Here is an 18,646-nt window from a genome sequence, read left to right on the forward strand (position 1 = left end):
TTGGTCCCAATAAAAAGCTGTTCGCCCAGCTACGTGGGCTTTATTTTATGAAAATGGAAAGAGAACAGAGACAGGGGAAGTTCTCTTGTAATCGCTGCCACTGGCTCCCTGTGCAGCGCCCATCTCTCGGTGTGCATCAGCTCCCCTCCCCTCTCAAACAAGGGAGGAGACTGTCTGATGGGAATTCTCGGAGCGCGCCGCGCATGCGTCATGTGTGTTCTACGTTAGTCAGGGGGGTTGCACAGATGGGACTGGGAGCAGGATGTTACCCAAAGCTGGAGGAGCCCAGAAACCAAATAGGAGACAAAAAGGAGGTTTCTCCCTCTTGAAAACCTAGGCCGCACCAGTGAGTGCGAGCCCACCCCCTCCGCCTCCTACGTTTATATTTCAATGTGTTAATAACATCAGAAGAAATTGAATCCAGTGTGACCCGATGGCCACCTACATGAATGTGCGGCCTGAGCAGGGAGCATCAGGCAAGGATGAAGGAAACAGCAGGTTCACTCCAGAGAGGCCCCTCCGGAGCTTGGCAGCCAAGGAGCGTTCCTTTCAACACTGCTCTGTCTCCTTTGGTGAGGAAAGTAACTTTTGCTGCTGGTTGGTTTGTAGTTAATGAGACACAACAGATCAACCGACCTGCTGGTGTTAAGTTGATGTTGATGGCTAGGGCCTGCTCCTGCTCCCACCGAAACCAAAGGCAATGCTCCCATTGACCTCAGTAGACTAGGATTCAAGCCCTTAGCTTGTCATTTCTGATAGTGCAATTAGTGGAAAATTACCAGTCACTTGGGACTGGCGAGTGGCCAGAGAGAAAGGGGCACGAACAAGTCCTCTAGCTGTCAAAACACCGACATCTGCTGCCCTCAGAGCACTTCAGCAATAAATAGCAAGGGTCAAAGGGACCCCTGCTGCCTGATTGCCATGGAAACTCCACTTCCTTGAAGGTTTGCACCAATCCGAGAGGTTTGCCTACCTCTTCTGCCCCTACCTAGTCCTGCCCCCTCCCTGTGGGCCCCGTCTGTGACCCAGAAGAGGAGCAACGACGCCATAAGGGAATCTGGGTCTGTCCCAGTTCCTGCACATGGCACTGAATTTCATGAGGCCTAGGGATCAGGCAGGCTGTGCATCCAAAAACATCAGTCAAAAGCCCAATCGCTGTTTTTTCAAAGGGTAACTGCAGCTCGGAAGGTCTGACACTACACCGCAGTAGTAGAAGGCTGCAGAGCTCACCCCAGTACACCGCAGTAATAGCAGCCAATGCATTTGCCTTGCACCGTTGCAGTTTCTTTGAATTGATGCACATTATGTGTAACCCTGTCCTACTTGAATTGGTTCAGTAGATGACCTGTGGCAGAACTGGTGCTGGGAGCGCTAGTGTAAACGTCTAGTATTGGGTGCCTTTTTCTTCAAAGAAGTAATTTCAGAGTATGGTAAATTAGCAGGCTCAAAGCTTGAATCTCTTGAGGGTTTCTAGGGTGCCCACCACCAGCGTATGTAAGGGCTTCCCAGGCAAAGTAGAGCTGCATAGTGGGGTCTGTCTACACTGCATATAGGAGCCAGCCTCCCAGCCCAGGTCCAGGGACGTGCGCTAGCAGGGGTCATGCTAGTGTGCTGTAGATGTTGCCTTGACATTGTGGCTTGGGCTGGAGCTCGGGCTGTCAAGCCCCTCCTTCTCCCTCCCCCTCCCCAGACCCAAGAGCCCAAGCTCCAACCCAAGCCATAGCTAGTGCGAGTCCTGCTAGCACCAGTCTGAGGATCCGGCCTGGGAGGCTTGCTCCTAGATGCGGTGTAGACATTCCCTAATGAACTTCATGGAGTCTCTCTTCCCTGGTAAGAACCTAGGAATAATCAGGCTGGATCAGACCTGGGGGCCATCTAATCCAGTATCCCATCTCCAGCAGGGCCCAGGTACTCAGAGGAAGGTGCCAGACGCTCTGCCTCCCAGGTTAGGGTTTAATTTAGGATCTGATCCATGTCAGGGCATATTTACAAGGAGGCGCCACTTGGGATGTACATCCATCATTTCCCTTTTCCCTCTGCTGTCTGTCTGGGGGATGGTGGCAAAGCTTTCTCAAAGAAGGGGATTTTGCCACAGGCCCTAAACCTGCTCAGATTCTGAATCAGTCCAACTTCCTCTGTCCTCCCACCACCAAGAACACTGTGTCTGGCCCTCACGTGTCTCCTAGGGCCTTTGAAAGAGGCACTGGCCCAGAGGGCATGGATGGAGCTGCAATGACTGACATCCTGGCTGTGATGCCCGAGAAAGTGCCTTGACCTGCCAACACAGGCAGAGTGGGCACCACCACCAGAGGGCACAAGGCTAATATGCTCCAGGTGGCTTTTCCCATGGAGGAGGCAAGCAGCCACATTTTGCAATAGCTGGAGCCTGTGCGTTGCAGCCACATTCAGCCCCAGCTGGCGTGAGCTCTGGAAGGGATGAACGTGTGCCCCGCAGTGGCCAGGTTCTTGCCTGGCAGGAAGGGGCAGTTTCCAAGGACCCTGGAGCTGGAAGACCATTTATGCACCGTTTATGCTACCTGGCCTTCCCAGGTTTAGGGCTCAGTCCTGCAGATGCTGAGCACCGTAGCCCTGATCCAGCGAAGCTCTTGCTTTAACCTCAGGTGTAGCATGTGCCAGAATGCTTTGCTGAATCGTGGCCAGCGTGAGCAGCACGTTGCAGGATCAAGTCCCCAGCCAAGAACTGAGCAGGCCCCGGAGGCTTTGCACCATAAGGTCGATGAGTGACAGCTGCCTTTGATGGAAGCGGGGGAGGGAATGACGCAGCGTCCCAGCTCGTTCTGTGAAGCATTTCTCTCTTGCAGCTAGATTACAGGGGGCTTGTTTGGGTTTCATTTGAGCCACCTGCTCTTCGCCTAGCTGCTGGGCTCTTGCAGGCCTCACGACATCCTTGTGACGGTCGGTGGCAACTGTGGAAAGGCGAGATACAGCTGGGTGTAGCTGGCAGTGGAGCCCGGGCACCTGGCTCTCTCTGTGGACTGGTGGATAATAGAGGGGGAACAAGACAGGGCCCTGGAGACTCAGCAGAAGGCGCCTTCCTTGTGGGGGGAGGCTGAGCTGAGCATTGCGCCAGAGTCTCAGGCGAGGGGCCTAGCCCCTGGGCCATCCGTACTTCCAAAGGGCTTCTAGAGCCCCATCCTGAGTAACATGGCTGAACTCCATGGGGGGGTTAGTGTCACGTGCTCGGGCGTAGCATTTTTCTCTCTCTGAGTATTTTTCCCCTGTAGCATGCTCTTCCTGGCCCCTGAAAAGCCAGCATGTGGGGAGCTGAAGAGGCAGTGAGCACAGGCTTCGGCAACAACAACAGGAAGCGTTTACGTTGTCTAATCTAATTCTGTTTTCCTGCCGCCCCCCCGCTTTAGGGCTATCAAGAGCCAATAATTGAATTTCCTCTTGGCGTTGTCTGTTGACAGGACTCAGCCTCATCTCTCTGCCCAGCTATTGCCAAGGAGAAAAGTTCTTGTTTACTTCACACTTTCATTACAGCAAGCTGAAAAAACACTGCTGAGTGTAACTGAGGGAAGCAGCCCGTCAGGATAAATTAGCAAAGACTGTTTTACGTCCCCATGGTCAGAAGACTAATTGTTTTGCAAGGAATTTTCACATACACCCCTGCTGACCCTAGACACATGACTACAGGGAGTTGTGTCTCAGTGCAGATGCTTATATGCCATGGTGACAGAAACCTTCCCTGGCTTCTACCTGTGGATAAGTATAGGGAACAGGAACACAAGTTGTCCTTGGGGTATTGAGCAGGGACCCACCAGCCAGGGTTGGACATCTATGGTGGGTGAGCCCTGACTCCCAGCCAAGGTGCAACTCAGCTGGCAAACGTTACTTCCAGTGGAAAATTCTACGGAGTCATGAGAGCATCACATCTGCCTCCTGCAAGTCTGGGGCCAGGGTCAAAATGTAAGCTAGCAGCCAGATTTCTATTGCTGGATCCCTGTAACGACGGAGAGGAAGCGGTCACACGTTAGCAGAGCCATGTTTCCTTTACTTTGGGGCAATTTCTCGCTCATTTTTTCTTCATGTTAAACCTAAGACCAATGCAGGATGCAGTTGGAAACATACTCAAGTACCCCTTGCTCAAGTCCTCACTGAAATAATGACGGAGTCAGGAATTAACAGATTGCCTGACTCCTGCTTCTGTGTCTTAATGCCAGGCCATCCTACCTCTCACACATCCCAGCCAGCTCCTGGAGGGTGATATAAAACGTAGGAGGGGGATGATCAAGGTGTTTTTTTCTCTCTTTTTATTGTTAAATTGTGAAGAACTCCTTGAATTCTTAAATTACCAGGTACAAGCTGTAGGAATCAATCTGTGTATGTTCGGGTTACTGTGAGTGAAGTACCTTTCTTTTATTGGCTTAAATTTAGTCCCCCTCCTCCCTCCATCCCCGGCTCCCCAAAGATCAAATATAAAACTGAAGTTTTTGGATTTTGCTCCCACTGGCAAAATTCAAATTTTGGAGCAGAGGCACACAGTGGCAGATTAGCCACATGGCGGTTTGCAGGGGCCCTAGGCGGGTGCCGGGCGGGGAAGCCCCCATGCCCCTGGATCCCGTCCCTGGCAGAAGCTGTGGGATAGGGGGAGCCCTGCAGAGCACCCCCCTCCTGACTCTGGTTCCCTGCAAAAGTGTGTGTGTGCGGGGGGGGGTGGCAGAGGCCCAGAGGAGGAGGAGGAGCCTGGAGGAGCTCTCACTCCCTACTGTGGCATGGGGACAGAGCTTTTCCAGGCTTGGGGCTGCAGTGGGGTGGGGCGGGGGAGTGTAGAAAAGAGCAAACGAGTTGTGGGGTGGGCGGAATGGGGGGGGGGAAACCCTGTATGGAACAGGGACCAGGCCCCGGTGAAGGGGCATAAAGGGTGGAGCCACAGGTGAAAGGAGCGGAATGGAGGCGGGACTGCAGGTGGAAGGGCCCCCCCCCCACTTGCTCTGGCCCAGTGCCCCAGGAAATCTTAATCTGCCCCTGTGTGCAAGCCCATCAGTAACAATGGAGGGGGTATCAGTGGCTCCTTGATGCAGTGGGGCACATTGGCCTGCTTGTGAAGGTATCACCCATCTCACAGGCAGGGTATGAGATGCCCTCTGGTGGCAACAGAGGGTAAGTGTGCCAGTGTTCCCTCAAGAACCCTGTAGCTGTGATAGGAATAAAGTGTGTATGTGTGTGTGTGTGTGTGTTGTTCCTGAGTCGCAAGACCTTACCCTGACTGCATAGATACACGTGCACACACCTACACAATTTTCAACCTGCCATCACCAGGGAGGCAGATGATGTCAGTGAACATGGCTGTGGCCCCAAGGGACAGGCAAGGGAAAAACGGTGACGCTATAGAGGCAGCTCTGAGTCTACAGCGTCCTGCATCTGTGAAGGGGCTCGTGCAGACTTTGCAGCAATCATTGCTGTTAGAAACCCTGGTCCACATTGTAGCACATAACAAACATTTTCTTTTTCATACTACGGCTGAGTGTGTGCACTGCATTACTGCTGGCTGCACGGCTTGTGATGATGGGTGTGTAAGAAACATTGGGGGTGTGGTTTACGTACCTGTTGAGTATACTGCACGAGCACAGCACAATACTGACGGCCCGTTGCCTGTTGTGGTAGGGGTGGGAGGAGGCTGTGAGCCAGGCGCGAGGCCCTGTAATGCGTTGCCGTGAGCCAGCTACTTGGCAAAGCCCAACCATGACCTGCTGCTGGTTGAAGATGCTCCCAAACCTGTCTATTTTGTGCTGTCTAGGTCAGGTTTTATTTAGAGCCGCTGGCCCCCGACATGAACAGCTCTGTGCCACCTGCCATTAAATGCCCTGGAAGAACGTTGCTGGTGGTGAAATTGCTGCTGTATCACATGCTTCGCCTTGCTGGCAGGCGGCCCCTGGCAACACAAGTCCTGCTGTCACATGAAGGTGTGTCATGGAGAGGCAGGCAGCCGGGGGTCCAGCGCTAGGGCAGGCGCATCTGACGTGTGTTGGACTGGCGCGGTGAGTACAATTTATCCTCCTTTCCCCCTGCAGGGCCCAGCAGTTACACCGTGGGCACCATGTCGGAGCGCTTTGATTGCCACTACTGCCGCGACCCGCTGCACGGGAAGAAGTATGTGCAGAAGGAGGGCCGCCACTGCTGCGTGAAGTGCTTTGAAAAATTCTGTGCCAACACCTGTATCGAGTGCAAGAAACCCATTGGCGCTGACTCCAAGGTACAGTGGGCTGCTGCCCACATGACCCCTACGACAATACAGTCCCAAAGTAGTGGCCAGGGGCTTCCAACTGGATTGTGGTGTGGGGCGGGCACTGTCCTGGGGCCAGATGGCAGGCGGTTTGACTGTCCCCATTTGACTTTTTTTCCCACTGACTTTTTAAAATAAAGTGGGGGAGGGGTGTTTGGAAGCCGTGGCTTGGCAGGGTCAGTGCTAGTGGGAGGAGGAACGGCGTTGGTCGTGCAGACATCGCTATATGGCGCAGGAACGCCTTCAGCGGCTCAGGACCGGAGCTGATGGAAGGCACTTGGAGAACAATGCCGGGGAGGCTGTTCCCAGCGCAAGGGGTGGATTGAAAGAAGGGACCAGCCTGGGAGTGGGCAAAGGGAGCAGGGAGGAGAGTTGGTGGGGCAGACTTGATAGATCCTTTTGGATCGAGTGGGGAAGAGAGGCTAGGTACACGGCGTGTAACGTGAGTGGGCCTGGAGAAAGAGGGTCAGGCTTCTGGAGGGACAGCGTAGGTGGCGCTAGATGCCCCAGGGCTAGAAGATCCTTTCCCCACACACAACTTTCAGCTGTAGTTTCCTGTCCTGTTCTTACCGGAAATTTTTATTTGAAAAACTGTTATGGGGCATGTGTTCAGCATGTGTCAGTCAGCTCTGGCCTTCTGCTGCCACTTTGGGGGTGCTTTCTGGGCAATCCAAGGTTCTAGTAAGATGGGCTTGGGCTAAATGTAACTTTCTTTGGTACGTGTGTGTGCAGTGAAAAGGGGCAAAACTGCGCAACAGATACTTTCCCCACATTCAGCCAGGAAAATGTCACCATTTGCCCAGCAACAACTATTGCTGGGGTTTGCACAGAATAACCTTGTGTTAGCAAGGAAGATTAGCTGCCCACATTCCTCTTTAAGGCAGCGCCAGTAAATCAAATACTTTTCTGTGATTTAGGCCTCGTTTAGAATTTTACTAAGAGGGAAAGTCCAGCTCCCCTCCGACTGCAGGGAGCTTGGTGACAGCAAAGGCCCATGCACTCTCCAAGGGGCGTATATTGCACTGGGTTTGAAACACCTTCCCTCACTGGAACCTAGCTTCAAAGTGTGCCAGGCCCCACTCGGTGCGTCAGAGAGAAATAGATGAAGTACTGTGCAGTCTACCCCATGTGGACCTTTCAAATGAGATCTTAAAAACCAAGCGCCTGTATATTATGAGGGCTATTAAAGAATCCAATATTATCCTGGTGTCCATGACCAATAGTTCTTGTTCTTCCACTGGTGTGCTGTTTGGTGGTTGGTTGGCTTCTGTCCTCCACCCCAGAGCTGGCTGCATTCAGTCAGGCTAGACACGTGCGTGTGTTGGTAGATAAAGTGGGGACGTATTTGGAGTGAAAAGGTGCGACAGTATTGTGAAATCTTGGCATTAGAACGTTCGTGCTTTAGGAGATGCAGGCAGTTTATGGCACGGTACAATGATGCATTTTTGTTCTTGTTGTTCCTAGGAGCTGCATTTCAAAAACCGTTACTGGCACGATAACTGCTTCCGCTGCTTTAAGTGCTACACGTCTCTGGTTAACGAGCCCTTCATGCTAAAGGAAAACAATAAAGTTTGGTGTAGCAGCTGTAGCGCCACTGAGGGTGCAAACAAATGCAAAGGCTGCTTCAAAGCTATTATTGCAGGTATTGCTGCTAGTTACCCAGCTTGGTGTATAGTCCAAATCGAGGGTAAACAGATGGCCTGATTTTTGTAGAGGCAGTCCTGATATCTGGGGCTTTGTCTTATACAGGGACCTATTACCCCCACCTCCCATAGGCACTGACTCCGTGGGTGCTCCGGGGCAGCTCTGCACCCACCGGCAGCTCCCCGATCCACCCCTCGCCCCAGCTCACCTCCACTCTGCCTCCTCCCCTGAGCGCGCCGCCGCGTCCTGCTTCTCCCCCTCCCTCCCAGCGCTTGCGCCGCAAAACAACTGTTTTGCGCGGCAAGTGCTGGGAGGGAGGGGGGAGGAGAAGGAACGCGGCGCGCTCGGGGAAGGGGAGGGATCCAATAGGGGTATGGAGGGGGCGGGAGCACCCACTGGTGCCAAGGAAAGTTGGCGCCTGTGCCACCTCCTATCCCAATTTTCACACTTGTTAGCTGGTCACCTTATCTAACTCTGACTAGGGGTCCTATCCAGCACAAGCCACGGAAGGCAGCAGCTAATGGCCGTGCACCAGGCTGACTTGCTCAGGAAGATGGACCTGCTCCTGAAAACAGAGAGAACCATGTCATGGCCTAACCCCCCAGTCAGGAGCTATGCAAGCCAGTGCTCAAGGGGCAGGGTGACTGGCACGTGCCTAGCTAGTTCCAGCTTTACACGGTCTAATTAAAAATAAGCCCTTGCCTTTTTCTGTCTGTGATTTAGCCTTGTGCTTATACTTTCCCTAGCACTTGGTTTTTAATCCTGGTCCCTTAAAAACGACAATGGCTCCCTGGAGGAGCGCACCAGAGCCAGGATTTTGGCAAGCCCTCAGCTTCCATTAAGGCAGCAGAACCAGAACCCACATTTTCACGAGCTCAGCCTGGTTGATGCCGAACTTTGCTGGCCATAAGTGTCCCAATTGGCATTGTGGCGCCCCACCCCCACCACTTCCTGCGCCTCCCATTGGCTGGGAGCGGCGAACCGCGGCCACCGGGAGCTGTGCCTGAGGATGGTCAATGTAAATAAAATGTCTCGCGGCCCGCTGGCGAATTACCCTGAAAGCACTAAGAGTGACCCACGTGGGCTGTACAAATTGCTTTCTGTTGCAGGAGACCAAAATGTTGAATACAAGAAGTCATTCTGGCACAAGGAATGCTTCACCTGCAGCCAGTGCAAGCAAGTGATAGGAACCGGCAGCTTCTTCCCCAAAGGAGAGGAGATCTTCTGTGTCTCTTGCCACGAACATAAGTTTGCCAAGCTGTGTGTTAAGTGCAAGAATGTAAGTCACCATGCAGTTCTTGGGTTGGGAAGGGGCCCTTTGCCTACGGGAGCATTGAGTTGAGCAGAGGAGCAGGAGAACGAGCTGGACTAACCTTAACCTTTTTTTTTTTAATTGAGAAAATCATCAGATTGAGCAAAGATTTCACTGCAGTTGTCCTCGTTTTTCCAGACGCCAGTATTTAAGCAAAGGCATTTGGGCTTAGTCTCTTGATTCCTTCGTCAGAAGGAAAGCTTCCCTGCATAACGAATAACATCCTCACTTCCACGGCTAAAAAGTGGACAGCTGTTGCTTGCTGATGTATTTTACTGGAATCATTAGTGCAAAGCTGGTGCTGTAAAATATCTGTAACACTAACGGCTGAGAAAATTTCCTGGATGTTCCTGGCTGATCAGAGTTCAGCACAGAGAAACTCAGCCAGCTTTGTGCTGGTGTCTTTTAGGCAAAAACCTCTCAAAAGAAGGGAAATCCCTCTGTTGCCCTTTGAGGACAGGGGAACCCAACCCCACACGAGACCTAACCGTAGCAAGCTCCTTCACCCCAGTTCTGAAACCCAGCTGTCCTACCTCTAATGATTGGCAGTGATAGTTACAGCCGAACGCTTCCCTTATGTTCATTTCTGCCCTAGGCCATCACTTCTGGAGGAATCACTTACCAGGAGCAGCCTTGGCATTCAGAGTGCTTCATCTGTACTGGCTGCTCAAAGCAGATTGGTGGGAAACGCTTCACCGCTGTGGAGGATCAGTTCTACTGTGTTGATTGCTACAAGACATATGTTGCCAAGAAGTGTGCTGGCTGCAAGAACCCCATTACAGGTAGGTTGGTCAGTTAGTGCATACGGAGACTCAGCAAAGGCAGCGTTGTTTTATCCAGCCCTTCCTCCCTCTTAAGGATTTGTCTAGGCTCTTTCTCACCCCTTCACCCTGACCACCCCCAGGGCAGTCTCCAGAAGAATAGGCTTAAAATAGACAGAAGCAGGTGGCCTTCATTTGGGCTAAAAGTGGTGTAATAAATGATAGTAAGAAAACAGGAGGCAGGTAGGTGGATACAATGTGTGTGATGTAGAACAGCAGCAAGAAACCAAACTGTAACACGCGTTTTAAGTAACAAGTGACCTAAATCTGCAGAACTGGAACACGATGCTAGTTTGCTTCCTTGTGGCTAATTGGATACAGGAATGAAGTGGAAAGCAGGGGGTGATTTTTGGACCTATCAGAGCATTCTGATAGCAGGCATGGGATTTGATAGTTCATAGATCTAAAAAAATCCATAGAAAGGAATAGAACTTACTGGAAAATAACTATTTCCCTAAAGCCACCACCTTATCCTCCAAATCCCTCCTCAGCTCCCATCTCCCACACGGCACGTACAAAACCGCAGTCTGAGAATGGCAACGCAGGGAGCAAGCTGTGTACATTTTTAGCCAGGCAGTAGCTCTGATCCCAGCCTGCTATATTTCTACCATCTCCCTCACTGCACCTGCTCGTTTGCCTTATCCACCGGTTATGTCTGGTCACTTGCAAACTCTGGGGCAGGGACTGTCTTGAATACATTGTACAGCACCTAGCACGCTGGGGCCCACTCTGATGGAGGCCTTAAGACTTGTTCATAAGCAGAACATAAGTCAGAGTATTAGAACAGCCAGCTGAGGGGGGATCACAGTTAAGGTCCCCAAATTCCTTAAGTTTAAATTAAGCAAGGGGCATTATGCATGCACATTACTCCCAAGGGAATTCTGTGTCACTGCGCTTGCGCAGAATTCATGCCCCCCACAGATTTCTTTGCTTCCCTGCAGAAAAATGACTTCTGACAGGGAAGCTGCAAGAGCAGTCATGTACCCTCCTCCCTGGCAGTACAGGCAGGTTGGTTTGGGCACCCAGAGCAGCTGGTAGAGATGTAAATCACCAGCGGGGAGAGGGGGGGGGCTGGGCAGTCATGCACGCGAGACAGAGACACTCTGTCCCTCTTGCTTGCTATTGCGGCACACTTGGCATGGAGGGGCAGGACTTTGGGGTGTTTCTAAAGATGTAGGTGTGGGTCACGCGCTGTTCCCTCAGGCAGAGCAGAATGTAGCAGCCTGCTTGCTTAGTGAATTCCCCCAGGAGTATAAAACAGATGTACAAATGTTAAGGCTCCTTTACATTGCTAGAGTGGTGTAAAGGATCATATGGCCTTATAAATGATTATTGGTGCTTTAGTGATTAGAACTGGTCTCCATGAACTGTTTACTACTGACCTTTCTGGAGATGATCAGTAGCCAGTATAAATTGTGAGTTTGAGTCCCCAGCCCTCACTTGCTCTTCAGTTGCCTGTGATGTAACACTGAGCATATGGCTGCATATATTTGTTGACTAACAACTAGAAGTAAAGGGTCAATACTAGCTACATTACTATTAGACAAAAGGGGGTTGGTGATTTCCTCTAATGCTCCCCCCTCCCATTCCCCATCCATTGTATGATAGTTTAAATAAATTAGCAAAATAATTGAAACCAGCTTGATTATATTATGTTATTTTGACAAAATATGCAGAATTTTAAAATAGTGCATAGAATTGTTTATTTTTTTGTGCAGAATTCCCGTAGGAGTAGCACATGTATTAAAAGCTGTTTTACAGGGAGATTGGAAAGAGCTGGAGGAAGGCTGGGTTTAGAGGGAAGGACACACAGAAGAAAAGGCTTTTCACTGCAGGATTGGCAAAACTGGACAGGAGACCAGTGCTAGAGGAGGTGGGACTAAGCCACTCAGGGTCTGATTCTGATCTTGCCTCAAGTGTAGTCCTACAAGCTTTAAGTGGTCTGGGAGAAGAGGATTCTTTTTTTTTTTTTTAATTTTGAAACAAACCAGGTTTAAAAATGGAAGTTGTCAGGACAATGTGGGCAGTGAGGTGCTGCTGAAACTTAAAGGGGCCTGATTGCACCAAAAGAGCTGCATTCCAACTGCTGGGGTTTTCACCAGTCCTTTACCAGCAGAGTTTGAAATGGTTTGCTGGGGTAGACAAGACAAGACAGAGCAGAGCAGAGCAGAGCCAAGCATCTGGGACCAAGTCCAGCTCTTAATAGGTGTGGCTGATTTTATACAGGTGAGGGAACATTGTTCTTTCTTGGAAAGCAACCAACTACTCTAGTCTCCCTCTAAGTCACTAAACGTTAAGAACAAGTTACTTTCTATTGAAAGGAATGTTATTAATTACGTTCTGTAGTAACTCCCTCTATCTTTCTAAATAGGATTTGGAAAAGGATCCACTGTGGTCAGCCATGAAGGCCAATCCTGGCATGATTATTGTTTCAAGTGTACCAAGTGTGCCCGTCCTTTGGCTAACAGGCGCTTTGTCTATCATAATGAGCAAATTTACTGCGCTGACTGTCCCCATAGACTGTAAGGAGAAGCCTCAGCCTTTGCTGTAAAATGGATTGGAGCCTTGCTCTTGTATTTGAGCTGCTTCAGAAAGGCCTGCTAAAGGCACTTGCCTATTAAACCTGCCTTCTTCCATTTTACAGACTGGTTCAGACCTCCAGGCCCAGCATAGTGCAGCTTGTTTGATTTTAGATTTTAAGGTTCTGCAGTAACAAAACTTACTCAGCTGCAATATTAACTTTGCTTTCATGACCACCATTAACACACAAGCTTGAGGTGCCAGAATTTTAGGTCCTTAAATATTGCCTCTTCTGCATGATGAGTAGCACAAAGTAAAACAAAAGCTGATTTTGTAACTTAAGTTGAAGTTTGACACTTAATGAAGTGGTTTTTGACAAGGAACAAACCAACCTCTGCACCCATTAAAACAAAACCCCCAAAACCATCAGTAAGGAGATGTAAAGATCACACCCAGGATCATAGATATGGTGCTTCGCAATTATACGTTCATGAGTACTTTATATACAGACATTAAATGCCTTTGCTTATACTACCCTATAAAGCAAGTTACCGCAAGTATATGGTGTGGCTTTGTTTATAATGTTTTGCTATTGTGGTTTAGCTAGGGAGAATGCTAAAACAGATTTATGGCAATTTTAACTTAAGGTTTAGTCCTGAGTTTAAATTGGCTTGTCAGAGGGTTTTGCTTACCAGCTTTTTTACTTTAATTATACTGTCTACACCTGGTTTACTAATTCACCACCTTCAAGAAGTTATTCTTTGAAGCATAACATACAATGAATGTATATGCATTTTTCAAACATGGTAGGAGAGCTCTCCTACCATGCCAACATGTTATTTTAAGACCTAATAAAAATTGGATTAATGCTTGTTTGGATTCATGAACTCTGGACGATTGTTTCTCTTCACTGGTTTTTGTAGGAAACAAATATCAAGGAGTGTGTGTCAAAGTCATTAAGACACCCCTACTCCCCATTACACTGCAAAACTGAACTTACCTGTTTTGAGGACCACTCCTTCCCCCATTGCAGTTAACACTGAGTGCCAACACCTTCACTGCCAAGAGCGTATTTAAATGTACCTGTGGCCAACATAGAGTTACTGGAAAATTAACCTCAAATTGGTGTCCGTCCCTCTGAAATCCCTCTTCCAGATGTAATCGATTTTTAAATAAACTGAGCAGCCTGAGCAACGTTAAGCCATCTCAACTCCCTGAATTCCCATTGTGATTCAGGGGGATAGAAGGAGACGAACAAACACAAGGTTTTGAGGATGACCGCTACAGTGGGGAGATGGAGGGAGCTGAGCAGTGCCTCAAACACACAGGGATGGGGTATGACTATTCCCTCCTCTGCTGGAATCCAAAAAGAATATTTTGTTGTTCTCTATGCTCTGCTACAGGACCTTATTCAAAGCTCAAACCATTGCCTTGTATTGAGCAGCGTAATCAGTATTAGCAGAGGCAAGGTAAACCGGAGCACAGTTACAGTTTCTTCAGACCTCCAAAAACCATGGAAATTAGAGAGCCATTCTACGGCCCCTTTGATCTTTGAACAAAACGAAAGCCCTATGGACCTGAAATACTCAGTTTTTTGAAACTTTTTTCAATTTCACAGCAGCGATAAGGCTCACTGAACTTTATGATGAAAGACAAGCGTCACCTCAGAATTTACCAGATTAATGTAGAGGCCAGAATTTAACAGTCTAATAAAAAGAAAATATAAGCTGTGTTGCACTACAAAGTGACACTAAACAGTACTGAAGATGGGTTTTTGTGACAGGATTTATACTTGGAGAAAGGAAAGAGTGTCAAGTTTAACAGTGACAAGGTACAAATTTATCTTCTCCAAATCCTATTGTTTGGCACTTCATTAAAGGAAATGATTTATCCTCTTGGTAATTAAACTGGTGTTAATTTGTAAGATGCCATTATTCATCCAGTTAATGATCAATGGACCTCAGACATTCAGACTAGTAATAGTTTAGGGCAAGGGAGTTGCTGATAATCACTTACCTATGAGACTTCTAGTCTGTCAATGTTAGTTTCTACTTAAAATGGCAGAACTATCCCCTTGTATATTTTAATTCTACATTGCAGAAGAATAGCTCCAGCCACAAATACTGGAAGTCGCAAGAACCATGATTAAGTAAAAAACATTCAGTTCCAATAACTGCTTTTCCCTATCGATTTGTGTGAAAAAACACGCTTGAGTTGAGTGCATTAACAGGAAGCATGTGAAAGTATAATTAGCATTAGGGCATCACATCGTCCAACCCTCCTACAAACTAAGAATTCTCATAGACTGTTGGAGAAACTACAATGCTAATTGAAACTAAGTCACTTTGGCAAGTTCTTTGCTTCTTCCTTATGGCAGTGGCCCCCAAACTTTACCTTGCGCCCCCTCACCTCCATCCCCACCCCACAGAGATAGGGCTGGGAGCAGGGCCATGGCTCGGAGGGAGGGGGAGGACACGAACAGGGGTAAGGGAATCGAGGCAGGGACCATAGCTGGGGGAGGGACCAGGAGTAGAGCCACGGCCAGGCCCAAGAGTGGAGCTGGGTGGTGCTCTCTCCCCGGCCCCCATGGGGGCTGGCCCAGGCCCCTGCTGCACCCTCCCACACTTTGGGGACTTCTGCCTTATGGAGGAGATACCAACTATAATTAATATACTAAAAAGTATAACAAGATGAAGACTGTAGATCTGATGCAATACAAGAGACATTTAACAAACTGAGGTTACTCAAACTACTGTGTGTGTGTATCTATCTATCTCACAGCCATTTGGAAAAGCAAGATGTATTGTCCAGTAATGTTCCCAGCAGTCACTGCTTTCCTGTACTGAGTATAAAGTGCTGCAAAAAAGGAAGTCAGAATGTAAGTCACTGGCTTCCATGAACTTATTCTTTGCTTTTTTAAGCATCAATTATTTTGTACATGTGCCTTTCCAGCACCTAGCACAAGAGGCCCACCAGGACTACCCAATACAAAGACTCTAACCATTCACATTTTATTTTAATAGCAACACTTCATTTATGGAGTCTATTGTATATTAGAGTGGTTGTTTTGGTCAACATTTGACTGCATCTCCAGGCAAAGCAGTTGGGGAAAAGTTTTGAGAGCCCTAGTAACCTAATGTTCAGTACTGCAAAAACCAACACATTGTTCAACTGCAAAGTTTATTTAACAGTGCACACATATTTACATACAGCTGTAACAGAGCATTCGACAAATAACATCTGCACAGAAAAAAAATATCAGCATCTTGTTTGTTAGAATGATTGTCTCTGCCAGAAACAGCTATTATACAAAAATACATTTTTCTTTTTACCTAAGGCACTGCTCTAAGTCTAAAACAGTTCTACGATACTTGGAATAGCAAAGGGTTGAGAAAGAAGGAAGGATGAGGGTTTCCTGTTTTAACCGTGGTGTCAAGAAAGGAAACATTTAGATCCAGCAAGAACGTTTGCATTTTAACACTGAAAACGCAGCTGCCATTCAGATGATTAATTGGTACTGAAGTGTCAGCTAAGGATTTAAGCAGGGTTTGAGAAAGCAATTCTTTAAAGAAATTATCCCGTATCTCTTACAAAGGCATACGAACAGGACTGCACTTACACTTTTTTGTAGCAGCCCTTTGCAAAAGATACTCAGTTAATCTCTTCATGCTGTAAAAAGCAAGTAACTGTAGATTAAATTACTTAATGCAGCCTTTAGGAAAGGGAATACATATGCTATTTGCAGTCATTGTTATAAAGCTAGCACAGGAACATGTAGAATAATTAACATGAACAAAAACCAGGACTTGAATGGCCTAATACTGTTATGTACACAACATAATACTTACATGAGTGTAGATAAACTTAAATATGTAATTCAAATGAAAACATTTTAAAAAGCATGACAAATGTTAAACTGCACTATAACAAACACGTTTAGGTACTCAACACTTTCGCAGTGTATATTAGTGCATACATACTCGTGTATATTGTAAAATTTTAGGACGTTCCAGTAACATTAAAATGTCTGAATGATTGTACAATACTGTATTTTGAAGCTACTAATATTTTCATATTAGAAATAATCCAAAACAGTTTCTTAACCCAGTGTTGGATCAAAGAGATAACTGACCAATTTAGCTTTTCTTAAATAGCCTATTAGTATCACCAACTGTACAGAGATGTTACAGGAAAACAACAGATGGGATTTGGTTTTGATATGCATGGAATGCATAATTTTTATTTTAAATTTGCAAACTGCCACTTCAACATGCAAAAATATTTGTCAGTGGCCAGCTGGTAAATTTCCAATGGCACACAGGGACTGTACATCACACTAATATGAAAATAAAAGGACCCGGAGACAGGTTAGCGGAGATTTTGTAAAAGGAGAGCAAGTGATATTTAACAAGGAAAGCTTGTCACACAGTCTGCTAAACAAATGGAAAAGGAACAGCAGCAAGGAAGGCTCCCTGAAAGTTTTCAAGGTGCAAATTTAGAAGTTTATTATCCCTTCCCTGCTGGTCTTTTTTGCAAGCTTGAAGACAGGTAAAGGTTAACAAGCAGCTTTTCAAAACAAGGCCTTCGGTACTTGATAAAACACTGGATTACTGAAGTGCAATCAGGTTATTTCCAGGACTCTAGTGTTCACAGTTCTGTCCAAAGAGCAAAGAAGAGGTGGTTAATGTTCTCATGCTGTGCAATATGTACTGCATACAAGACGCCAAGTACATCTAAGTACGTAAATATATTAGTTTGTAAAATTATGTACATACCTGCTACATCACACTACCTCAAAACATATGTAGCTGAACAAGGCCCAAAGCCCAGCCCAGAGACTATGGTTTCTCTAACTAAATATACTCGTCTTCTGTTTAACTGCTTTTGTTATTAACAGGCTCAAAATACAGTCATTCTATTTAGACTAACTTTCAAAATGCAGTAAGAATCTGGGGTGAACATTTCAACCCTCACTGGTGTCTATGGAAGGAGGTGTGAAAGCACCCAAGCCTGAAGTCCTCCTATGACCCCCAGAAGCAATATAGCACTGCCACTGTGTACCTAGCTACTGTATCTGAACTCCAGTCTGGAAGGACCATAGCATGAGCAAGCCCTTCGCTCCATTTCCATGGCCCAGTCACAATCTTTGGCCTTTCACCTAAGTGGTAACAAGGGTGCACACTGCAATGGCATATATGGGACAAGTACATGAAACACACACACAAACACCGACATCTATCCTCTGGGAACTGGACAGAGCAGACAGCTGTCTGGAGTTTGAAATGCTCTAATTTATGTCATGTCTGAAGAGATGACTCAGGTAGTGTAACCATCCCATTTCCACTACACAGCTTCTCCATTTAGAACACCTGTCCACATGAGTCCTTGTCATGTGGGTGGAGATCTCTTGTTAGGAGCACGTTTTTGAACTGGTGTGTTGGAGATCCTAACTTCCAATGTAAAAAAAAAAAAAAAAAAAAAGAAAAGTCAGTCCTATACCAGCTAGTTTCACTCAAGTCTCTGACCCACCACCATAATGATCAGTCATGGACATGGATAACTACAAATGATTTGTGATGAGACAACAACTTTTGGAGGATTCCCACTATTAGACTGGTAATTCTTCTCTCCCTCACACTTCACACTCAGGCCTGCCAGCTTGATGTCTGTAGACTCGTTTGGTTTTTGTAAACCTGCTTGTGCAATTAAGATTTTTGTTTCAATAACCTCAGAAGTTTTGCTCGGGATGAAACACTGGTTTTGATATGCTGTTCTCTGCATTACAGATCTCAAACCAACAGCTTTTAAAAATTAATGCATTCTGTACTGAGTTTACCAGGAAGAAATCACAGTTCCTTTCCAGCAAAGCACAATACAGTTAACACTTCCTCCCTACTGCTTATTGTCTAGTGTTTAGAGGGGAGGACTGGGAGTCAGGACTCTTGGGTTCTTTTCCCACCTCTGTCACTAATTCACAGTGTGACCACGGGCAACTCTCAACTTCTGTCCACTCATCTGTAAAATCAGTACAATGTCTACCTCAGAGGTGTACGAGGCTATTCTTAAATGAAATGCATCAAGTGCACAATATTAATTAAATAA

The 18,646-nt window shown here is 47.3% G+C and overlaps 2 protein-coding genes across 16 annotated transcripts in view; one reads left to right on the top strand and one right to left on the bottom strand.

The window, feature by feature from the left end:
• Positions 1-13,423, top strand: part of FHL1 (four and a half LIM domains 1) — a 56,173-nt gene extending 42,750 nt beyond the window's left edge. For both annotated transcript variants that reach the window (XM_054040257.1, XM_054040256.1), the window contains exons 2-6: positions 6,036-6,217; positions 7,712-7,889; positions 9,001-9,170; positions 9,799-9,985; positions 12,396-13,423. In XM_054040257.1, the coding sequence (XP_053896232.1) occupies positions 6,062-6,217; positions 7,712-7,889; positions 9,001-9,170; positions 9,799-9,985; positions 12,396-12,550 (846 nt within the window). In that variant the 5' untranslated portion in view covers positions 6,036-6,061 and the 3' untranslated portion in view covers positions 12,551-13,423. The remainder of the gene's footprint in view (positions 1-6,035; positions 6,218-7,711; positions 7,890-9,000; positions 9,171-9,798; positions 9,986-12,395) is intronic.
• A 2,282-nt stretch (positions 13,424-15,705) lies between these two features.
• MAP7D3 (MAP7 domain containing 3) overlaps positions 15,706-18,646 on the bottom strand; it is a 59,673-nt gene continuing 56,732 nt past the window's right edge. For 12 of the 14 annotated variants that reach the window (XM_054040245.1, XM_054040242.1, XM_054040249.1 and 9 more), the window contains one exon: positions 15,706-17,990. In XM_054040245.1, the coding sequence (XP_053896220.1) occupies positions 17,905-17,990 (86 nt within the window). In that variant the 3' untranslated portion in view covers positions 15,706-17,904. Of the gene's footprint in view, positions 17,995-18,646 lie in introns of all 14 variants that reach the window. The other 2 variants (XM_054040243.1, XM_054040247.1) reach the window with 2 other exon arrangements.

This window comes from Malaclemys terrapin, chromosome 9 (genome assembly GCF_027887155.1).
Source record: "Malaclemys terrapin pileata isolate rMalTer1 chromosome 9, rMalTer1.hap1, whole genome shotgun sequence".
In the NCBI taxonomy this organism is placed as follows: domain Eukaryota; kingdom Metazoa; phylum Chordata; order Testudines; family Emydidae; genus Malaclemys; species Malaclemys terrapin.